Source organism: Scyliorhinus torazame, chromosome 7 (genome assembly GCF_047496885.1).
Source record: "Scyliorhinus torazame isolate Kashiwa2021f chromosome 7, sScyTor2.1, whole genome shotgun sequence".
Lineage (NCBI taxonomy): Eukaryota > Metazoa > Chordata > Chondrichthyes > Carcharhiniformes > Scyliorhinidae > Scyliorhinus > Scyliorhinus torazame.
Window position 1 is genome coordinate 95,400,209 of NC_092713.1, and position 21,779 is coordinate 95,421,987.

General features: G+C 49.7%; 1 protein-coding gene across 2 annotated transcripts in view; it reads left to right on the forward strand.

Moving 5' to 3' along the window:
• The window catches only part of dnai4 (dynein axonemal intermediate chain 4), a 401,481-nt gene that overhangs the window by 294,171 nt on the left and 85,531 nt on the right, over positions 1 to 21,779 (forward strand). For both annotated transcript variants that reach the window (XM_072511088.1, XM_072511087.1), the window contains exons 14-15: positions 2,375 to 2,473; positions 9,429 to 9,658. In XM_072511088.1, coding sequence (XP_072367189.1) covers positions 2,375 to 2,473; positions 9,429 to 9,658 — 329 coding nt within the window. The remainder of the gene's footprint in view (positions 1 to 2,374; positions 2,474 to 9,428; positions 9,659 to 21,779) is intronic.

A 21,779-nucleotide genomic window follows, 5' to 3' on the forward strand; every position in this document is an offset into this window, starting at 1 on the left:
TGCTCCACCATTCAATGAGATCATGGCTGATCTTTTGTGGACTCAGCTCCACTTTCCTGCCCGAACACCATAACCCTTAATCCCTTTATTCTTCAAAAAACTATCTATCTTTATCTTAAAAACATTTAATGAAGGAGCCTCAACTGCTTCACTGGGCAAGGAATTCCATAGATTTACAACCCTTTGGGTGAAGAAGTTCCTCCTAAACTCAGTCCTAAATCTACTTCCCCTTATTTTGAGGCTATGCCCCCTAGTTCTGCTTTCACCCGCCAGTGGAAACAACCTGCCCGCATCTATCCTATCTATTCCCTTCATAATCTTATATGTTTCTATAAGATCCCCCCTCATCCTTCTAAATTCCAACGAGTACAGTCCCAGTCTACTCAGCCTCTCCTCGTAATCCAACCCCTTCAGCTCTGGGATTAACCTAGTGAATCTCCTCTGCACACCCTCCAGTGCCAGTATGTCCTTTCTCAAGTAAGGAGACCAAAACTGAACACAATACCCCAGGTGTGGCCTCACTAACACCTTATACAAATGCAGCAGAACCTCCCTAGTCTTAAACTCCATCCCTCTAGCAATGAAGGACAAAATTCCATTTGCCTTCTTAATCACCTTAGAAGTGGTTGAAGGTGTGGACGTCAGGCAGTACTGAGTAGGTAGGACACTGAATTTTCCTGTATATATGGGTGACACAAGTTGCCAGCAAAATCATGGCCTGGCGATCGCTCTACTTGATGTTATTTGGCGATCCGCTCCGCGCATTGATTTCAGTCCTCGACTCCGGCATCAAACGGATCCAACCGCCCGAACAGAGGCCTGGTGAAAGAAACAGGTTTCAAACTGGGCCCTCCAAGTCAGGGAGGTGGCTCAACTGACACGGCTGCAGCGACAAGAGGAAACCAATTTCCTCTCATTGCCAGATTTATGAGGATACGGAGACTCCTCACTGAGTTGTACCAAGAATCATAGGTTTATTACACGGCTATAATGCACAATTCCCGGTAGTCGCCAACCAGGTGTTAATGATCGGTGCCGAACTGGCCGACCTTATATGCAACAGAGATTGAGCTTCCCACGCCCCCTTAACGAGGGAGCTTGTGCTCTGCAAGGGACACTGGGAAGAGAATCATTCCCACCCTGCAAGTCCTGTGCAGCAGGTTATGACACTAGGCTTATATCTGCTGGAATTTAGAGGATTAAGAGATGACTTGATTAAAAGATATGCCGCGGGATTCTCCGTTCCGGAGACTAAGTGTTGACGCTGGCGCAGGATTTGTGGAGTTCCACTACAGTAAAACTGGCGGCGCCCCTGGACCGATTCCATACTATTTAAATCCGAATGGAAGCCGGGAACCAGAAACAAGTAGAAACTCTACTACCAACCAGGTTAATGACACTGAAAGATGAGAAATGAAATCCAGACCAGATCAGGGAGACTAGTCAAGGCACCTCAAGGACAAATCCTGTGAAGTCTGAGACTTTGGAGCTGGATGTAGGAATATATATATAGTTGGAATAATAACTTGCAGGAGGCTGTAGAGTAAAGGGTTAACATTAGGAGCACCTGATACTGATGTAACTACTGAATCAACTTAAATAAGTAACTGAGATCTGTCTTTTTAGAGTACTAAGATATAAAAATATGTAAATAAACAAGAATGATTTTTTTTACAAATAACAATCTATGGTAGTATATTCTTACGGGTAATGGTCAAACCTTAAAGGAACCCCAAAGAAGACCCAAACCTAAGACGAAACATTGTCCATTAAATGTACTAAGAGAAAGCTCGCCTCTTGCTGTTTTGAGCAACATTACTCAAGATGTTACCGAATTTAGTTCCATTTGTTTATGTTTAGGTTTCTAATGTTTTTCAAAGATATTTTCTTCTTTCAGTCTCCCTGTGTCATCTGAAAATATAAGTGGTGGTAAATTTTACATTTTTGGGTCTTTGAAATCTGAATTATTTTGGCAGCTATATCAAAAGATCATGGGTATGAGAGAATCTCAACTCTTCACATTCCTGAGAATCTACCTGTCTTTCCTTCACATGGGGAGGTACTGAGCAGAGGCTAAGTGCTTCCTTGCAAGAAAGGAAAGTGTCATGTCAAGGTTGTGATATCTTCTTCAAGTCAAGGTTGCGATATCTGCGACAATTTTGTAGACGTCTGATTACGCTAAACTTTCTGTCCAACCTCTCAATAGATTTTGCATGACCAATAGAGAAAAGTTGAAGGATAAAAATCAGCACTGAGTCAAAAGTTCTTTAATGTTAACCCAATTTTGCTAGGTTTGTTGTCCAATGTATAGCTCTGTAAATTGTATATCATCTCATTATGTAACACTTGAACTTGATGATCTGATTCATGGCAGGAAGCTAGTATTTACCTGGCTGGCACAGAAGAGGGTTATATTCATAAATGCTCATGCTCCTATAATGAACAGTTCCTAGAAACCTATGGAATCCACAAGGTATGTGACAATTGAAATGCAATTTAAATTTAGCTCTACTCATGATTTGGTTAATATACACACTGCTTATGTGGTCCCAGCTCTGCTTACTGTGATAACCCAAAAAGGATGTGTTCTGTCTTTCAAAAATAAAGTTTAGGTCATCCAACCCCAGACCCACTCCCACTACCACAACACTCAGCTGGAATTCAGCCTTTTGGCAAACTACATGCATTGGATTTTGCCTGTTCTTGTCACCTTGAATCTAGTATATTCCTTTTGTGGGACTATGAATTGGATTTTGTGTGATTTGAATTGTGTTTTGGACATGGAATAGGGGCTCTCCCATCTATTTTAAACATTGGCATTGTAACTCTGAGGAATAAAATTTAAGAAAAAATAGTCACCTGAATGCTGACTGGTGGTTGCCCTATATTTTGGGGCAATCAATTATATCACACACATCTTTATCCAGAACAAGCAGGAAGTGCACCACCACCATTCCAATGAGGCCTGATTTAAAAAAAAATTCATTCAGGATTGGGCCAGTATTTATTGTTTATCCCTAATTGCCCTTGAACTGAATGGCATTCAAAAGGCATTTAAGGGTCAACCACATTGCTGTGAGCCTGGAGTCACTTGTAGGCCAGACCAGGTAAGGGTGGCAGACGGGTTTTAACAATTGTTTCACGGTCATTAGATCTTTAATTCCAGATTTTCATTGAATTCAAATTTCACCATCTGCCATAGTAGGATTCGACCCCCTCAGGTCTCCCGAGCATTATCCTGGGTCACTGGATTACTAGTCCAGTGACAATACCACTGCACCACCGCCTCCCTGATTAATATTTAAAATGGCCTCATACTGGTATGGGAGGACAAGAAACTGAGCGTAACTGAAACCAACAGTAGCCAACTGGAAACAAGTTGTCATTTGCTGGTATTGCCAGCAAGTTTCTTTTCCAGATACCTCCATTCTGTTGTTGATATAGCACGCCTTTTTCACGTGGTTTGTATCAACTTGAAATTTTGTGTAAATGACAATAATGTCCTAACTCCACTTCTAAATGAACAGCAGAAAATGAAGTTATGGCAGGTTATTATTAGTCTCCCGTCAAAACTCCCATAGAGATTGGCAGAACCCCCAGGAAAATGATGCAAATGGCCATTTTCAGCCACTTAAGATATTGCCATGTAGTTTTATCTGTTCTCACACCAGAGCTGCAAAGAGAGACCAGTAGTGAATATCAAATCCTATTTTTTTTTTCCTGAAACTAAAGTGCTGTTAATTGCCATACTGACATTCTGAATGTTATTGGAACTGTATTGGAAAGTGAAGTGCAAATTCAGTAATTACCACAGCTATTTCCTATTGATCATTTGACAAACTACATAGAGCAATGACTAATGTTGTAGTTAATGATGCTAAAGGGCTATAATGCATAGAGACAATATAATAAATTATAAGTACAGGAACAGGCAAAACATTATATGGCTCATTGGATATGTGTTCTTATGCTCCAGCGCTGGGCCGTAACAATTAGGAGGACCTCAGGCTAAGAGCACTGCCATAAACTCAGCCAGGAAGCATTACAATTGTTCTTAACATTGCTAGGCAAATGAGGAAAAGACAGTTGTGGCGAATGTCCCAATTGTTGTTCAGTCAAGCCTTACTATCAGCCTCTCTAGATGGGCATCAGGCAAGGATTGGACTGGAGTCAGTTGTGATGCCCTCAAAGTCAAATGCCTCAATCCTGACACTTGTTATCTAGACTCACATATAAAAAAATTAACTTTGTCCCAATCGGAGTTATTGCCTCCAGGAATAGAGGGATAAAAAGAAAAGAATCAACTTTTAAATATTACTGCTTCTTCATTCCTTCAATTTTTCTTAAATTCACTGTGCTGCTTCTCAGTTGGGAGAGTAGGTAACTGGACATGTGCACATTTCCTCAAATGTAGAAAAACCTGAATAGCGATACATTAGGAAGACTTCACTGGGAGTCATCAAGTTACAGGGCTGTTGATATAACTTCGCAGGAACTATTATCCTATGACTAACTCACTGTGAGTTCATTTCAGTAAATGTAATCTGACCTATTTTCATGGGAAACCTGTCGTGCAGGAACCACCAAGGCTGAAAAAGTAGCAGAGAGGAATCGAAAATTCGATAATACCAATCTTAAATTTAGAAATCTTTAAATTATAAAAGGAAGGGAAGACAGAGGGAGGTAAAGAACTCCATAGTTTTAAAATCCTGGAAGCAAAACAGTTAGAGCTAAAGATGATACACTGAATACTGTTTTGAACATGGAGCATGGAGAAAGAAGGAAGAGCGAATAGGATTACGTATTTCTTTACCTTAAAATGAAAATGGGTGTGGTAGTACCAGGTATTGCAGTACCTAAGAGGTGGATAACCATTGGTTAGACCCAGGAGTCTACCGTTGGCTGTTGTACATAGCTCCGCCCTGAGAGGCAGAGTATAAGAACCGGTGCCGTCCCAGCAGCCTTCACTTTCTGTATTGCAGCTGCTGGGGAAGAATTCTAGCAGACTAAAGCCGTCAGTTATGAATCACTTCGTCTTGAGAGTAATTGATTGCGCATCAATTTAATCTGCTACAACTTCAGTTGGAAGGATGGATCCCCGTATCAAACCGGAGTGCCTTCAGCTCAGCCCCCACGCGGACAACTCTGCTGCTATTTTTAAACATTGGCTGGCGTGCTTTAAGGGCTACCTCGACACGGCCGCCGACACCCCCACGGAAGGACAAAAGATGCATCTCCTACGCTCACGGGTCAGCCCTGGGATCTACCCTCTTATCGAGGAGGCGGTGAATTATGCTGCCGCGATCGAGCTGCTAGAAGGACATTATATCCGGCCTGTGAACCAGGTCTATGCTCGTCACCTGCTGGCGACTAGGCGGGAAAGCCCCGAGGAAGCGTTGGAAGACTTCTACCGGGCGCTGCTGGTGCTGGGCCGAAACTGTGGCTGCCTGCCAGTTTCGGGGAGCGAGCACACGGAACTTTTGATGAGGGATGCTTTCGTGGCAGGTATGACCTCCCTCGAAATCCGCCGCAGGCTCCAAGAAAGGGACACGCTGGGACTTACAGAGGCACGGGCCCTGGCAGGGTCCATGGACGTTGCCTATAAAAACATGCTGTCCTTTGCACCCGATCGCGCGGCGGCCCCCTGGGCTGCGTGGCACCCCGCAGCGGCAGACCCTCAGACCTTCCCCCTGACCCCGCAAGCCTGCGCGGCGAGACTGCGCGCTAACGCCGCCAGACCCCGCTGTTTCTTCTGCGGGCTGGCGAATCATCCCCGCCCGCGCTGCCCGGCCCGCACCGCCACCTGCAAAGGGTGCGGCAAGAAGGGCCACTATGTGGGGGTCTGCCAGGCCCGCACCGTGGCCGCGGTCTCCAGCGACTATCGGCAACCCCCCCTTCAGGCCCCGACCGTCCAGCGCTCACCGCCACCCCCCTATTCTAAGGCCACGTGCAACCCGTGGGCACGGCCATTTTGCCCCGGACACCACGCTGGACGGGTTGGCGCTGCCATTTTGTCCCTTGCCACCGCCATCTTCTTCATCCCCGGACACCATGTGCGACCCATGGGTGATGCCATCTTGGATAGGGCCCCAGGCCCCCAGCACAGCCGACTACACGCTGCCCGACCAGAACCCTCAATTACTTCAGCTGGCCTCGGTGATTCTGGCCCAGAGTCGGCCCCGCACGCTTGCAACAGCTACAACGACGATCTCCATCAACGGCCACGAGACGCCTTGCTTGATTGACTCTGGGAGCACGGAAAGCTTTGTTCACCCCGACACGGTAAGGCGCTGTTCTCTTGTCACCCATCCCGTAAATAAATGGATCTCCCTGGCCTCCGGGTCACACGGTGGAGATAAAGGGGTTCTGCCTAGCGAACCTCACTGTCCAAGGCAGGGAATTCAACAATTTCCGCCTGTACGTCCTGCCGCACCTCTGCGCAGCCACCCTCCTTGGGCTGGATTTCCAGTGCCATCTGCAAAGCCTGACCTTTAAATTCGGCAGCCCTATACCCCCCCTTACTGTCTGTGGCCTCGCGACCCTTAAGGTCGACCCTGTTTGCGAACCTCACCCCGGATTGCAAACTCGTCGCCACCAGGAGCAGACGGTACAGTGCCCAGGACCGGACCTTTATCAGGTCAGAGGTCCAAAGGCGGCTGAGGGAACGGGTCATCGAAGCGAGCAACAGTCCCTGGAGAGCTCAGGTAGTGGTGGTAAAGACCGGGGAGAAACATAGATGGTCATTGACTCCAGTCAGACCATCAACAGGTTTACGCAGCTGGATGCGTAACCTCTCCCCCGTATAGCCGACCTGGTGAACAGGATTGCGCAATACAAGGTTTTCTCCACGGTGGATCTCAAGTCTGCCTACCACCAACTACCCCTCCGTAATGGTGACCGCAAGTACACTGCCTTTGAAGCAGATGGGCTGCTCTATCACATTTTAAGAGTTCCCTTCGGTGTCATGAACGGGGTCTCGGTCTTCCAGCGAGAGATGGACCGAATGGTTGACCGGTACGGCTTACGCGCAACGTTCCCGTATCTGGATAACGTCACCATCTGCGGCCATGACCAGCAGGACCACGACACCAACCTCCGCAAATTTCTCCAGACCGCGAAAATCCTTAATTTGACATACAATAAGGATAAATGCGTGTTTAGCACCGACCATCTAGCCATTCTAGGCTACATAGTGCGAAGTGGAGTCATAGGCCCCGACCCTGAGCGCATGCGCCCCCTTATGGAGTTCCCCCTCCCTCACTGCCCCAAGGCCCTAAAGCGCTGCCTCGGGTTCTTCAGCTATTATGCACAGTGGGTCCCCAATTACGCAGACAAAGCCCGACCCCTAATCCAGTCCACAACCTTCCTCCTGTCGACGGAGGCCCGCCAGGCCTTCAGCCGCATCAAAGCAGACATTGCAAAAGCCACGAAGCACGCCATCGACGAGTCTCTCCCCTTCCAGGTCGAGAGCGATGCGTCTGCGTAGCTCTGGCGGCCACCCTCAACCAAGCGGGCAGGCCTGTGGCTTTCTTCTCCCGTACTCTCCATGCTTCCGAAATTCGCCATTCCTCAGTCGAAAAGGAGGCCCAGGCCATAGTAGAAGCTGTGCGACACTGGAGGCATTACCTGGCCGGCAGGCGATTCACTCTCCTCACGGACCAACGGTCGGTTGCCTTCATGTTCGATAATGGACAGCGGGGCAAGATTAAGAACGACAAGACCTTGCGGTGGAGGATAGAACTCTCCACCTACAATTACGAGATCTTGTACCGTCCGGGGAAGCTGAACGAGCCTCCTGATGCCCTGTCCCGCGGCACTTGTGCCACCGCACAAGTGGACCGCCTCCGATCCCTTCACGAGGACCTCTGCCACCCGGGGGTCACTCGTTTTTTTCATTTTATCAAGACCCGCAACCTGCCTTACTCCATCGAGGACGTCAGGACAGTCACCAGAGACTGCCAAATCTGCGCAGAGTGCAAACCACACTTCTACCGGCCAGAGAGGGCGCACTTGATAAAGGCTTCCCGTCCCTTTGAACGCCTCAGTATGGATTTCAAAGGCCCCCTCCCCTCCACCGACCGCAACACGTACTTCCTCAACATGATTGACGAGTACTCCCGGTTCCCATTCACCATCCCCTGCCCAGACATGACCACAACCACCGTCATCAAGGCCCTCCAGGGTATCTTTACACTGTTCGGTTTCCCCGCATACATTCACAGTGATAGGGGGTCCTCCTTTATGAGCGACGAACTGCATCAATTCCTGCTCAGTAAGGGCATCGCCTCGAGCAGGACGACAAGTTACAACCCCCGGGGAAATGGGCGGGTAGAGAGGGAGAACGGAACGGTCTTACGGTCCAGGAATCTCCCAGTCTCCCGCTGGCAGGAAGTCCTCCCGGTGGCCCTCCACTCCATCCGGTCACTGCTCTGTACAACCACAAATCAGACACCTCATGAACGTCTCCTTGTTTTCCCCAGGAGGTCCTCCTCCGGGACCTCGCTCCCAACCTGGCTCGTGGCACCCGGACCCATCCTGCTTCGGAAACATGTGAGGGCGCACAAGTGTGACCCGTTGGTCGAGAGGGTCTACCTGCTGCATGCCAACCCCCAGTGCGCCTACGTAGCGTTCCCTGATGGCCGGCAGGACACAGTCTCCCTTCAGGACCTGGCGCCCGCTGGGGCCCCACGTGCACCCGAACCATTACCCCCACCCCACCCTCCCCGCAGCACCTGACTGGAGGGTCAGTACTCCCGCCGCTCCTGCCTAGGCCTGACCACACACCGACGCCCCCTACAGGCGCTTTCCCCCCCTGTCCACCTTTTGCCCCAACAGCGCCGCCTAGGGGTGACGAAGCTGCCAGTGAGGACGACATCACACTCCCGGAGTCGCAACCGCCGGGGCCCTCATCAGAATCACCGCCGAGGCCCAGACACTCCAGAAGGACGACCAGGCCACCCGATCGACTGATTGCTGCATTATGAACACTTTGTAAATTCCCTTGACATCATGGTACCTCCATACCTGGTCATACCATGTGAAAGGCGACTATTAACGCTGGCCACCACCCCCGCTGGGCTCTTTTTTTTAACAGGGGGTGAATGTGGTAGTACCAGGTATTGCGGTACCTAAGAGGTGGATGACCATTGGTTAGACCCAGGAGTCTATCATTGGCTGTTGTACATAGCTCCGCCCTGAGAGGCGGAGTATAAGAACCGGTGCCATCCCAGCAGCCTTCACTTTCTGTCTCGAAGCTGCTGGGGAAGAGTTGTAGCAGATTAAAGCCTTCAGTTATGAATCACTTTGTCTTGAGAGTAATTGATTGCGCATCAATGGGTGCAGTGTTCAGACAAATAATCAACATCAATATGTCACATTTAATAACTACTTTTCATGATGAAACTTCATCTTTTATGTTTCCATTCAAGGGCCCAGTGTATAAAGTAGCATGGTCACCATTTTCTATGGATATTTTTCTGAGCTGCTCTGCTGATTGGTCAATTCATGTATGGAATCAGGAAGTCCTGAGACCAGTTCTCCGTTTTTCTTCGACTGTCACAAAGGCTGTGCATGACATCATGTGGTCACCAAACATTGCCACTGTGTTTGGAGCAGTGAATGAGGACAGAGTGGAAGTCTGGGACCTTGCTGTTAGCACGTCAGTATTTATCTTGTTTGTTCAAATATTGATGATTAAGAGCCACTGTTAATCTTGGAAACATACATATCTCAATGGACCAGTTAGTAAAGGTAGCCTCTGGTACCTTCACAAAGATAAACAATCTAGAAGGTCTTAGTTTTGATTTTTAGTCTGTGCTGCCCACCCAATAAAGCATTTGATGTTCTGCAACTAGTCTTAGCTGCTGTTTGGCTAGGGCAGGTTGGGGGATGGGGAGGGAAGGTGGTGTAAATCAGCCAGATTTCCATTTTTGACTAAATAATTCCTTTGGTACAGGTAGGGAAGGAAAGATAATTTGAAACTCCCAATTACCTCATTTTCTATCTGTAATTGGATTGATTTTTTAAAAGATAGATGTCTATATTTCTAAACCTATCTTTGTTTTTAATTTTTAAAAGTACCAGCAGCAGACCTTTGTGGGTTTAGACAAAGAGGATTATTCATTCACACACATCCTGAGAGATCTACGCTATGTCAGTCACATGGCACACACCCCTGCACCCTCATGGCATGTATCTCGGCAGCAGGAGGCTGCCCATCATTGGTTGGCGACAGGATCTTCTGGTCCAACCACTGTCAATGGAAATTCCCATTGAATCCATTCCCGCCGGCGGGAAACCTGGTTGGGGGTTCGCCTTCTGCAGGACTGGAATATACCACTGGAGAGAACGGCAAGAAAAATCCCTTCACAATTAAAGAAAATAATTCATTTCTACAAGTATTAACCCCAAAGACTTATGAACAATTCATGTATCTTTGAGAGTCCAATGAAGTAGGAAACATTTTCCCACTCTTAAATTGTAACTCTGATAAATTCAAATGGCTGGACAGTAGGAGATCAGAATTAATTCGAAGAGAAGGATGTTCAGTGGGTCATGAGGTTTGCACTCGCAGCTATTGTATCAGAAGGTCAACTTTCTTTACAAGTAAATATGGAGCTTTAGAATAACGCTTTTCCCCCCCTTTTTTTTCTAATTTCTCCCTCTTTTAATCCCCAATCCCCCTGCCCTCCTCTCCCCCCCCCCACTCTCCCCCATGGTGACAAATAATTCCGCAAACATGGTCAGAAACGCCTCCACCACACATAAAACCATTCCTCCGACCCGATAAAGGCAAACTTTATCTTCTCCAGCCTAAGATATACATGCAAATCTCCCAACCATGCGGCAACACCCGGCGGCCCTGCCGATTTCCAGTTCAATAATATCCGCTGCCGGACAATTAGAGATGCGAAGTCCATGACATCAGCCCCCTTTGTCTCCTGCAACCCTGGCACCTCCGACACCCTAAAAATTGCCACCAGAGGGCACGGTGTCATCTTAATCCCCACAATGCCTGACAAACTCTCGAATACTGCCTCCCAAAAGCTGTTCAGCTTTGGACACCCCCAGAACATGTGAACATGGTTCGCCGGCCTCCTTCCACACCTCTCGCACACATCCTCTACTCCTGGGAAAAAAACACTCATCCAGGTCCGAGTCATGTGAACCCTATGTACCACTTTAAACTGTATAAGGCTCATCCTCGCACAAGAGGAGGTCGAGTTGATCCGCGCATTATTTCACTCCAAGCTCCCCACCGTATCTCGATCCCCAACTCTTCCTCCTACTTCAGCTTGATTATTTCCACTAGCAGTGTCCCCCTCTCCCCCAACCATCCGTAGATGGCCTCAATTTTGATTTCCCCCATTCGCCCATGGCCAACAATGTCTCCAGCAACGTATACTCCGGCAACTCAGGCAACAAGGGCAGTTCTTTCTGCGCAAAGCTCCACACCTGCCAGTATCTAAACTCACTGCCCCTCAATAACTCACACCTCTCTTGCACTTCTTCCAGCCCTGCAAAAGCAGGTCGCTTACCATTCTGTCCTTCCTCCCCCCGCCACTATGATTCCCACATGTTGGGGTCAATACTGACAGGCCTTGTTTAAAGTGCCTCCTCAACTGTGTTGTATCTGCAAAATCTCAGATACTTTCGCCCACTGTATTAATCAAAAGTTTTACCCACGTGTCTTTATTGACGAGGCAAACAAGGGACAACACAAGTATAAAATCGAACCAACTTTATTTAACAACAATATTCACCCTTAAATTAACCAATAACATTTGCTAAAGATTCCCAAGATTCGTAAAAATAACATTGGTTGAAACATGGGTCCGATTCTCTGAGTCTCCCATGTCTGTCATTGTGCAGGTGGGTATTCGATGCTGCTTCCTTCTGCCTCTGGTCAGATGTCTCGATTGCCTGTGCTTGGAGTCTTCACTACTGGTGTCTTGGGCATCTACCTTTATTCCCCCTCCCTCCCACCTTTCCAGAAACTTCTCTGGCTTCCGGCCAATGAGGTCTCTGGAGGGGGTCCCAACACCCAATGGGTTTTGTGATGTCTCTCATGACAGGACACCCGGGCTCACCCCCAGGTGTCCATGTCCGGTGATGTTGCTTGCACATAATCTATTGCCATATAAGATAATGGCAGGAACTCTGGGTGCCTGGGAGTCTGGTTCGGTCTGGGCTACCCAAAACAAATCGGGGCACATCAATAGGATGAGTGATCTTCTGATGTGTGTGATTTAAAAAATAATTTAAAGTACCCAATTATTTTTTTTCCAATTAAGGGGCAATTTAGTGTGGCCAATCTACCTAACCTGCACATCTTTGGGTTGTGGGGGTGAAACCCACGCAGACATGGGGAGAATGTGCAAACTCCACACGGACAGTGACCCAGGGCCGGGATTTGAACACGGGTCCTCAGCGCCGCAGTCCCAGTGCTATCCACTGCGCCACATGCCACCCTCTTCTGATGTGTGATTGACGGGCACGTCCACACATATTCTGGCAATTTGTCTGTGGGTTGTGTTTTTGACCTTTTGGCCAAGTCCGAATTCCCAAAAGCCTGCCTGAGGTTTTACGGCAGTTTGATTTAAAGTGCCCAATTCTTTAATTTAAAATATCCAATTTAATCGGACCTAAAGCTAGGCTAAACCGGGTCACCACAATCCCTCCTCTTGATCCAGTGAGCTTCAGCGAACCAGATCACAATATTCTAACCAAGCCATTGAACGAGCAAGTATCCAAATCTTGGGCTGACAATACTATTTCCCTAACCACAATAGTCAAAATGCTAGTCGAGTGAACTATACACATGAACAAACAATCAAAACAAAAAAACTAATAAGTACATCACAATAAATAAACACACGAGCAATAATAATAGAAAATAGATAATTAAGTCACATCAATAAACTAACATACAAAAGAACATAAATAATGGGGTATCATCAAAGTTCTTCATCACCAATTCTTTCACAATGTCGGATTGCATTCTCTGAATCCAGGCACCATATTAATTCTTTCTTCCACCTGGCAAATTCCAGTGTGAGGATAGTTAGGTACATGGCCATAAGTAGAATGCCTGTTATGGTCAGGTGTGACAGGAGGCGGACCCATGGATGAATCTGAATGTTTGAACCCAACCTCAGAGGTCCTCCCACATGTGGTGACTTTAATCTCATTAATGTTCTGTGGTGGTATGTATTAGGGGTAATACGGTACACCACGTGTCGACAGGCTATTGGTGGAGGGATGCCAGGTCCTGATAGGATCTGCCACCTACTGGACTCCACCCAGAAATGCCGGTATAAGAACCCAGTTTTTCCCTCCATTTCCCTCAGCAGTTACATTCTGTAACCACGCTGCTGGGGATAAAGTTCTGCTTAATAAAGCCTTCAATTGACATTACCTCAACCTGCCTCGCGTCATATTGACGGTGCTACAATTTATTAAGCAGAATTTAAATTGAAGAAAACGACGTGGGAACATGGAGCTCCGAATCACCCCGGAGTGCCTGTGCATCGCACCCCAAGCAGCTAACTCGGCCTCTATCTTCAAACACTGGATGGCATGCTTTGAGGGCTACCTCTGAACGGCCCCCGGCACACCGACTGACGAACAAAAGATGCAGGTCCTCTATTCCAGGGTGAGTCCTGACGTCTACTCCCTTATCGAGGACGAGGACGGTTTCACCGGTGCCATCGCCGCGCTGAAGGATATCTACATCCGGCCCGCCAACCAGGTTTTTGCTCGCTACCAGCTCGCCACACGACGGCAATTTCCGGGGGAATCGCTGGACGAGTTTTATAACGCCCTGCAGATCCTGGGTCGAAACTGCAACTGCCCGGCGGTAACAGCGAGTGAACACACAGAGCTCCTGGTCCGCGATGCGTATGTGGCAGGTTTGGCCTCTTCCCAGATCCGGCAGAGGCTTCTGGAGAAAGAATCCCTGGGACTTACAGAAGCTCGGGCCCTGGCGGCATCCCTCGATGTGGCCTCGCGTAACGCCCGCGCCTACGCCCCCGACCGCACTACAGCCCCTTGGGCTCCGTGGACCCCCGCTGCGGTCGACTCTCCGACACCCCCCCCACCCCCGCAAACCTGCGCGGCCAAAACACCAGACCAACCGGGGGGGGCCCCGCTGCTATTTTTGCGGCCAGCCGAAACACCCTCGGCAGCGCTGCCCGGCCCGCGCTGCTACCTGCAAAAGCTGCGGGAAGAAAGGCCACTACGCGATGGTGTGATGGTCGCCGCTATCTCCGGGGAAGAAACGGTACCACAGACCCAGCTCCCCCCAGCGATCCACATGTGACCAACGGACGCCGCCATTTTGGACCCCGGACGCCACGAGGGAGAGATGGGCGCCGCCATTTTGTCCACCCCCGACCGCGCTCGATCCGTGGACGCCGCCATCTTGGCTGGAGGACCCCGACACAGACGGTCACATACTGCCTGATTACGATGCTCAACTTCAACAACCACGTCTGGCTTCGACGACCCTCGACCAGTCGCGACCCCGGACGCGCCAGACTGCAACCACTACAGTCCTAGTGAATGGCTACGAGACGCCGTGTCTTATCGACTCTGGGAGCACGGAGAGCTTCATTCATCCGGACACGGTAAGGCGCTGTTCCCTCGTAATTCGGCCAAGCACCCAGAAAATCTTCCTGGCGGCGGGATCCCACTCCGTTCAGATCATGGGGTTCTGCATCACTAACCTAACGGTGCAGGGGAGGGAGTTCCGAAATTACCGGCTGTATGTCCTCCCCCATCTCTGTGCGCCCACACTCCTAGGGTTGGACTTCCAATGCAACCTCCAGAGTTTAACATTTAAATTTGGCGGCCCTATACCCCCACTGGCTGTCTGCGGCCTCGCGACCCTCAAGGTTGAACCGCCTTCCTTGTTTGCGAACCTCACACCGGATTGCAAACCCGTCGCCACAAGGAGCAGACGGTACAGCGCCCAGGACCGAGCATTTATCCGGTCCGAAGTCCAGAGGCTGCTGAAGGAAGGCATCATCCAGGCTAGCAACAGTCCCTGGAGAGCCCAGGTGGTAGTTGTTAAGACCGGGGAGAGACAGAGGATGGTCATCGACTATAGTCAGACCTATCTCGCGGCACATGTGCCAATGTACAAGTGGACCGTCTACAAGCCCTCCACGAGGACCTCTGCCACCCGGGGGTCACTCGTTTCTACCACTTCCTTAAGGCCCGCAACCTCCCTTACTCCGTCGAGGATATCCGAACAGTCACCAGAAACTGCCAGATCTGCGCTGAGTGCAAACCGCACTTTTTCAGGCCAGATAGAGCGTATCTGGGCCTCTTGACCCTTTGAACGCCTCAGTTTGGATTTCAAAGGCCCCCTCCCCTCCACCGATCGCAACGCGTACTTCCTGAACGTCGTTGACGAATACTCCCGTTTCCCTTTCGCCATCCCCTGCCCCGACATGACAGCGTCCACGGTCATTAAAGCCCTCGGTACCATTTCTACACTGTTCGGTTTCCCCGACTATATCCATAGCGACAGGGGGTCCTCCTTTATGAGTGACGAACTGCGTCAATTCCTGCTCAGCAGGGGCATAGCCTCGAGCAGGACGACCAGTTACAACCCCCGGGGGGACGGGCAGGTAGAAAGGGAGAATGGAACGGTCTGGAAGGCCGTCCTGCTGGCCCTCCGGTCTAGGAGCCTCCCAATTTCCCGCTGGCAGGAAGTCCTCCCGGATGCCCTTCACTCTATCCGGTCCCTGCTGTGCACCACCACGAATCAAACGCCTCACGAGCGCCTCCTCCTCTTTCCTAGGAAGTCCTCCTCTGGAACGCCACTTCCGACCTGGCTAGCAGCTCCGGGACCCATTCTGCTCCGGAAACATGTGCGGGCGCACAAGTCAGACCCGTTGGTGGAACGGGTGCATCTCCTTCACGCCAACCCACAATACGCCTATGTGGAGTACCCCGATGGGCAACAGGACACGATCTCCCTGCGAGATCTGGCGCCCGCCGGAGCTACCCACACCCCCCAATGCCAATCACCACCTCCTCACTCCCGCCGGTTCATCCCGCAGCCACCCCCTTCCCGGGGGGTTCGGTTCTCCTCCCAGACCCGCCCAGGAGTAAGGACCCAGGGGACAGCGCTACGCTCCCAGAGTCGACGGGACTCGAGCCAGTGCCATCACCACCACGCCCAAGACGATCGGAAAGGACGACCAGGGCGCCCATCCGGCTCATCGAATCACTTTAACTCTCAACGTTTTCAATTATTGTGTCTTGTTAAAGTTATGGCTTCATGCCGACCCTGTTTGGCCCGTTGGCCCAGTTTTCAGTTATTGTGTCTTGTTATAGTTATGGCATCATGCCGACCCTGTTTGGCCCGTTGGCCCAGTTGAAGTGATAAATTTGTGTTTTGTTCAAAGTTACGGCACAGTACCGACTCTGTAAACCCCTACCACCATGCGAACCACCATCCCGCTGGGTTTTTTTTCAACAAGGGGTGAATGTGGTGGTATGTATTAGGGGTAATACGGTACACCACTTGTCGACAGGCTATTGGTGGAGGGATGCCAGGTCCTGATAGGATCTGCCACCTACTGGACTTCACCCAGAAATGCCGGTATAAGAACCCAGTTTTTCCCTCCATTTCCCTCAGCAGTTACATTCTGTAACCACGCTGCTGGGAATAAAGTTCTGCTTAATAAAGCCTTAAATTGACATTACCTCAACCTGTCTCGCGTCATATTGACGGTGCTACATGTTCCTTTTTAGTTCCCCCATTTTTTTGCACTACTTTGACAAAGGTCTTGTGTGCAGTAGTCAGTTGTGAACGAATTTGTTGTAGTTTTTCGGGGAGAAATGTTACCAGGTTTCAAACCTCTTGAAGTACTCCCCCAAAATGTTTCTAAATTCCTCGCTAGCATTCATTCCTATCGTAGCAGGAATGTGTGGCTTGACGGAAAAGGTGGTATTGTCTGTTCGCCTTGACCCATTTTTATGAAAGAAATATTTTTATTAAGGTATTTGAATATTTAAATAAAAATACCATAGACAATGACATCAACATGGTATAATAAACATTTCCCCTCCCCATCTCAATCTTCACACACCCCAACCATAAAACAGCAATCCGGCCCTCCACCGCCCCCCCCCCCCCCCCCCTCCTCCCCTTGGAATAATGCATCTGCTGACATTTTAATTTTCCCCGAGAAAGTCGACGAACGGCTGCCACCTCCGAGTGAACCCGGCCATTGACCCTCTTAAGGCAAACTTTGTTTTCTCGGGACTGAGAAACCCAGCCATGTCACTAATCCAGGCCTCTACAATCGGGGGCTTTGAGTCCCACCACATTAACAAGATCCGTCTCCGCGCTACCAGGGAGGCAAAGGCCAAGACATCCGCCTCTTTCGCCTCCAGAACTCCCGTCTCTTCCGACACTCCAAAGATCACTACCTCTGGACTCGGCACCACCCGTGTTTTTAGCACCGTGGACATTGCCGTAGTAAAACCCTGCCAAAACCCTCTAAGCTTCGGGCATGCCCAAAACATGCGGACATGATTTGCTGGGCTTCCCACGCACCTCACACACCTAATTTCTACCCCAAAAAACCTGCTCATCCTAGCCGCTGTCATGTGTGCCCGGTGGACTACCTTAAATTGTATCAGACTGAGCCTGGCACATGATGAGGAGGTATTAACCCTGCTTAGGGCATCCGCCCATAGACCCGTCTCTATCTCTCCTCCTAGCTCGTCCTCCCACTTGCCCTTAAGCTCCTCCACCGGTGTTTCCTCCACCTCCGAAAGATCCTGGTAAATATCTGAAAACTTCCCCTCTCCCACCCAGGTACTAGAGACTACTCTATCCTGTATCCCCCGTGACGGCAGCAGCGGAAAGGGCGGCACCTGTTTTTTCAGGAAGTCTCGGATCTGCAAATTCCTGAACCCATTCCCTGCCGGCAATTCAAATTTATCCACCAAGGCTTGCAAGCTGGGAAAGCTCCCATGTATAAATAGATCCCCCATCATTCTAATTCCTGCCCTTTGCCAACTCCGGAACCCACCATCTAGCCTACCCAGTACAAACCAATGATTGTTATAAATCAGGGTCCAAACCGATGCTCCCTCCACTCTCTTATATCTCCTCCATTGCCCCCAGATTCTCAGAACCACCACCACCACCGGACTGTTATCAGTGCTCCCAAACTGGTGTCTTTGCATGTGCCGCCTTCATCTGCTCCCGTGCCGACCCCTCCCCCACTACCCACTTCCTAATCATGGCTATATTAGCCGCCCAGTAGTAATTGCAGAAATTCGGCAGCGCCACCCCAGCCTCCTCCCGACTGCGCTCCAGCAACACTTTCTTCACTCGCGGGGTTTTACCCGCCCACACAAAGCCCAAAATAATCTTATTCACCCGCTTGAAAAAGGCCTTTGGGATGAAGATGGGGAGGCTCTGAAAGACAAACAGAAATCTGGGGAGGACTGTCATTTTCACGGTCTGTACTCTCCCCGCCAGTGATAGCGGGAGCATGTCCCATCTCTTAAAGTCCCCTTCCATTTGTTCTGCCAACCGGGATAGGTTTAACTTGTGCAGTGCCTCCCATTCCCTGGCCACCTGGATTCCCAAATCTAGAAAGCTCTTTCCTACATTCTAAGCGACAGCTCTCCCAGTCTCTCCTGTCTTGTTGCCTGGATCGCGAACATCTCACTTTTCCCCATGTTCAATTTATACCCCGAGAAATTGCCTACTTCCCCCACCCCCTCCAACGGGTCTGAAATACACAAGAGCAGGTCATCCGCGTAAAGCGAGAACTGGTGCTCCACCGCACCGTCTTGCTTTAATAAATGTCCTCACCAGCAGTGGGCTCAATATCTCTGAAAACTACTTATAGAATTCCACCGGGTAGCCGTCAGGCCACGGGGCCTTGCCCACTGCATGCCCTCCAGCCCTCCAGCCCCTTGATTATTTCCTCAATCTCAATTGGGGCTCCCAGCCCTTCCACTAGATCCTCATCCACCCTCGGGAACATAGAACATACAGTGCAGAAGGAGGCCATTCGGCCCATCGAGTCTGCACCGACCCACTTAAGCCTTCACTTCCACGCTATTCCCATAACCCAATAACCCCTCCTAACCTTTTTGGTCACTAAGGACAATTTATCATGGCCAATCCACCTAACCTGCACATCTTTGGACTATGGGAGGAAACCGGAGCACCCGGAGGAAACCCATGCAGACACGGGGAGAACGTGCAGACTCCGCACAGACAGTGACCCAGCGGGGAATCGAACCTGGGATCCTGGCGCTGTGAAGCCACAGTGCTATCCACTTGTGCTACTGCTACCGTGCTGCCCTAACTCAACTGATCCAAAAGCTGCCTCATCCCCACCACCCCAGCCGGGGGTTCCGACTCATATAATTTACTATAGAAGTCCTTAAACACCTCGTTCACCCCCGGTGGGTCCAAGACAGTATTCCCGCCTCTGCTCTTTACTGTACCTACCTCCCTGGCCGCCTCTCTTTTCCTGAGCTGGTGCGCCAACATTCTGCTTGCCTTTTCCCCGTACTCATAAGTTGCCTTCCTCAACTGTTCCTCAACTGGGAATTTGAATTTAGGTGGGAATTGAATCCAATCAAATTGGTAAGGCAGTTCCTTTTAAATTTCAGGAGTTTAAATTAATTTAAGTTAATCTAGAATTGTGCAGTGTAGGTTAACAAGGGCTGCCCCACCCACTCACAAAACTGGTTGGCAGTTAAGTGTCAGTCACTTTAATCTACTTTGATCTAAAAGCAGGTGGGGGAGGGGAGTCAACTCAGGCCAATTTAAAAAGAGCAACTTGTAACTCACTCCCAGTGAGTTCTCCCAGTGAGCCAGAGAAGACACAGCCAGAGTGAGACAGCAAAGAGTAAGTTTGGGAATTTGAATCTAGGTGGGAATTCGAAGCTCGGTGGGGAGGAGGTGCTTTTTAATACCTGGTAAGTCCCTAGTAAGTGACTTAACAGGGGCGCGATTCTCCGACCCCCCACTGGGTCAGAGAATTGCCGGGGCTGGCGTGAATCCTGCCCCCGTCGTGTCCCGAATTCTCCACCACCAGAGATCCGGCGGGGGCGGGAATCGCGCCGGTCGGCGGGCCCACCTCTGGCGATTCTACGGCCCGCGATGGGCTGGAGTCCCACCGCTGTTGCATCTCCTGTTAGACCACTTGACGGCTCTGGAGCTGCGGATGGATCCCTTTGGAGCATCCGCTATGCTGAGGACGTCGTGGATAGCACGTTTAGCGAGTTGGTCACACCGCAGGTGAAAGGTACTGAGGGAGATAGAAAATGGGTGACCAAAAGACAGAGCAAGAGTAGGAAGGCAGTGCAGGTGTCCCCTGCGGTCATCTCCCTGCAAAACAGATATACCGCTTTGGATACTGTTGAGGGAGATGACTCACCAGGGGAAGGCAACAGCAGCCAGGTTCATGGCACCATGGCTGGCTCTGCTGCGCAGCTGGGCAGGAAGAAGAATGGCAGGGCTATAGTGATAGGGGACTCAATCGTAAGGGGAATAGACAGGCGGTTCTGTGGACGCAATCGAGACTCCAGGATGGTATGTTGCCTCCCTGGTGCAAAGGGTCAAGGATGTCTCGGAGCGGCTGCAGGACATTCTGGGGGGGGAGGGTGAACAGCCAGCTGTCGTGGTGCACATAGGCACCAACGATATAGGTAAAAAACGGGACGAGGTCCTACAAGCTGAATTCAGGGAGTTAGGAATTAAACTAAAAAGTAGGACCTCAAAGGTAATAATCTCAGGATTGCTACCAGTGCCATGAGCTAGTCAGAGTAGGAATGTCAGGATAGATAGGATGAATGCGTGGTTCGAGAGATGGTGCAAGAGGGAGGGATTCAAATTCCTGAGGCATTGAAACCGGTTCTGAGGGAGGTGGGACCAGTACAAACCGGACGGTCTGCACCTGGACAGGACTGGAACCGATGTCCTAGGGGGGGGTGTTTGCTAGAGCTGTTGGGGAGGGTTTAAACTAATGTTGCAGGGGGATGGGAACCGATGCAGGAAGTTGGAAGGTAGTAAAACAGGGACGGAAACAAAAGGCAGTAAGGGGGAAAGTGTAAGGCAGAGAAGCCATAGTCAAAAATCAAAAAGGGCGACAGTACAAGGTACAGTGACTGAGGGAAGCTCAGTGAATAGGCCCAGTAATATTAAAAGGAATAAAACGGGAAGTAAAAATATTAATGGTAAGCGATGCGGCAGGTTGTTACATGAAGATATGGGTTCAACGACAAGGAAAATTAGGAGAAAAGTTAAGAGGAAATATAACTTAGGAGAGGTTATTGATCGAGGTGTTAAGATTCAAAACAGAGGTAAAAAAGCCAACATAAGTGTACTTTACCTGAATGCTCGTAGTATTCGGAATAAGGTAAATGAGTTGATGGTGCAAATCATCGTGAATGACTATGATTTAGTGGCCATTACTGAAACATGGTTAAAGGATGGTCACGACTGGGAGTTAAATATCCAAGGGTATCAAACTATTGGGAAGGACAGAGTGGATGTTAAGGGAGGTGGTGTAGCTCTGTTATTTAAGAATGACATCCGGGCAATAGTAAGGGATGACATCAGTGCTATGGAGGATAAGGTTGAATCCATTTGGGTGGAAATCAGGAATAGTAAGGTGAAAAAGTCACTGATAGGAGTAGTCTATAGGCCACCAAATAGTAACATTATGGCGGGGCAGGCAATAAACAAAGAAATAATGGATGCATGTAGAAATTGTACAGCAGTT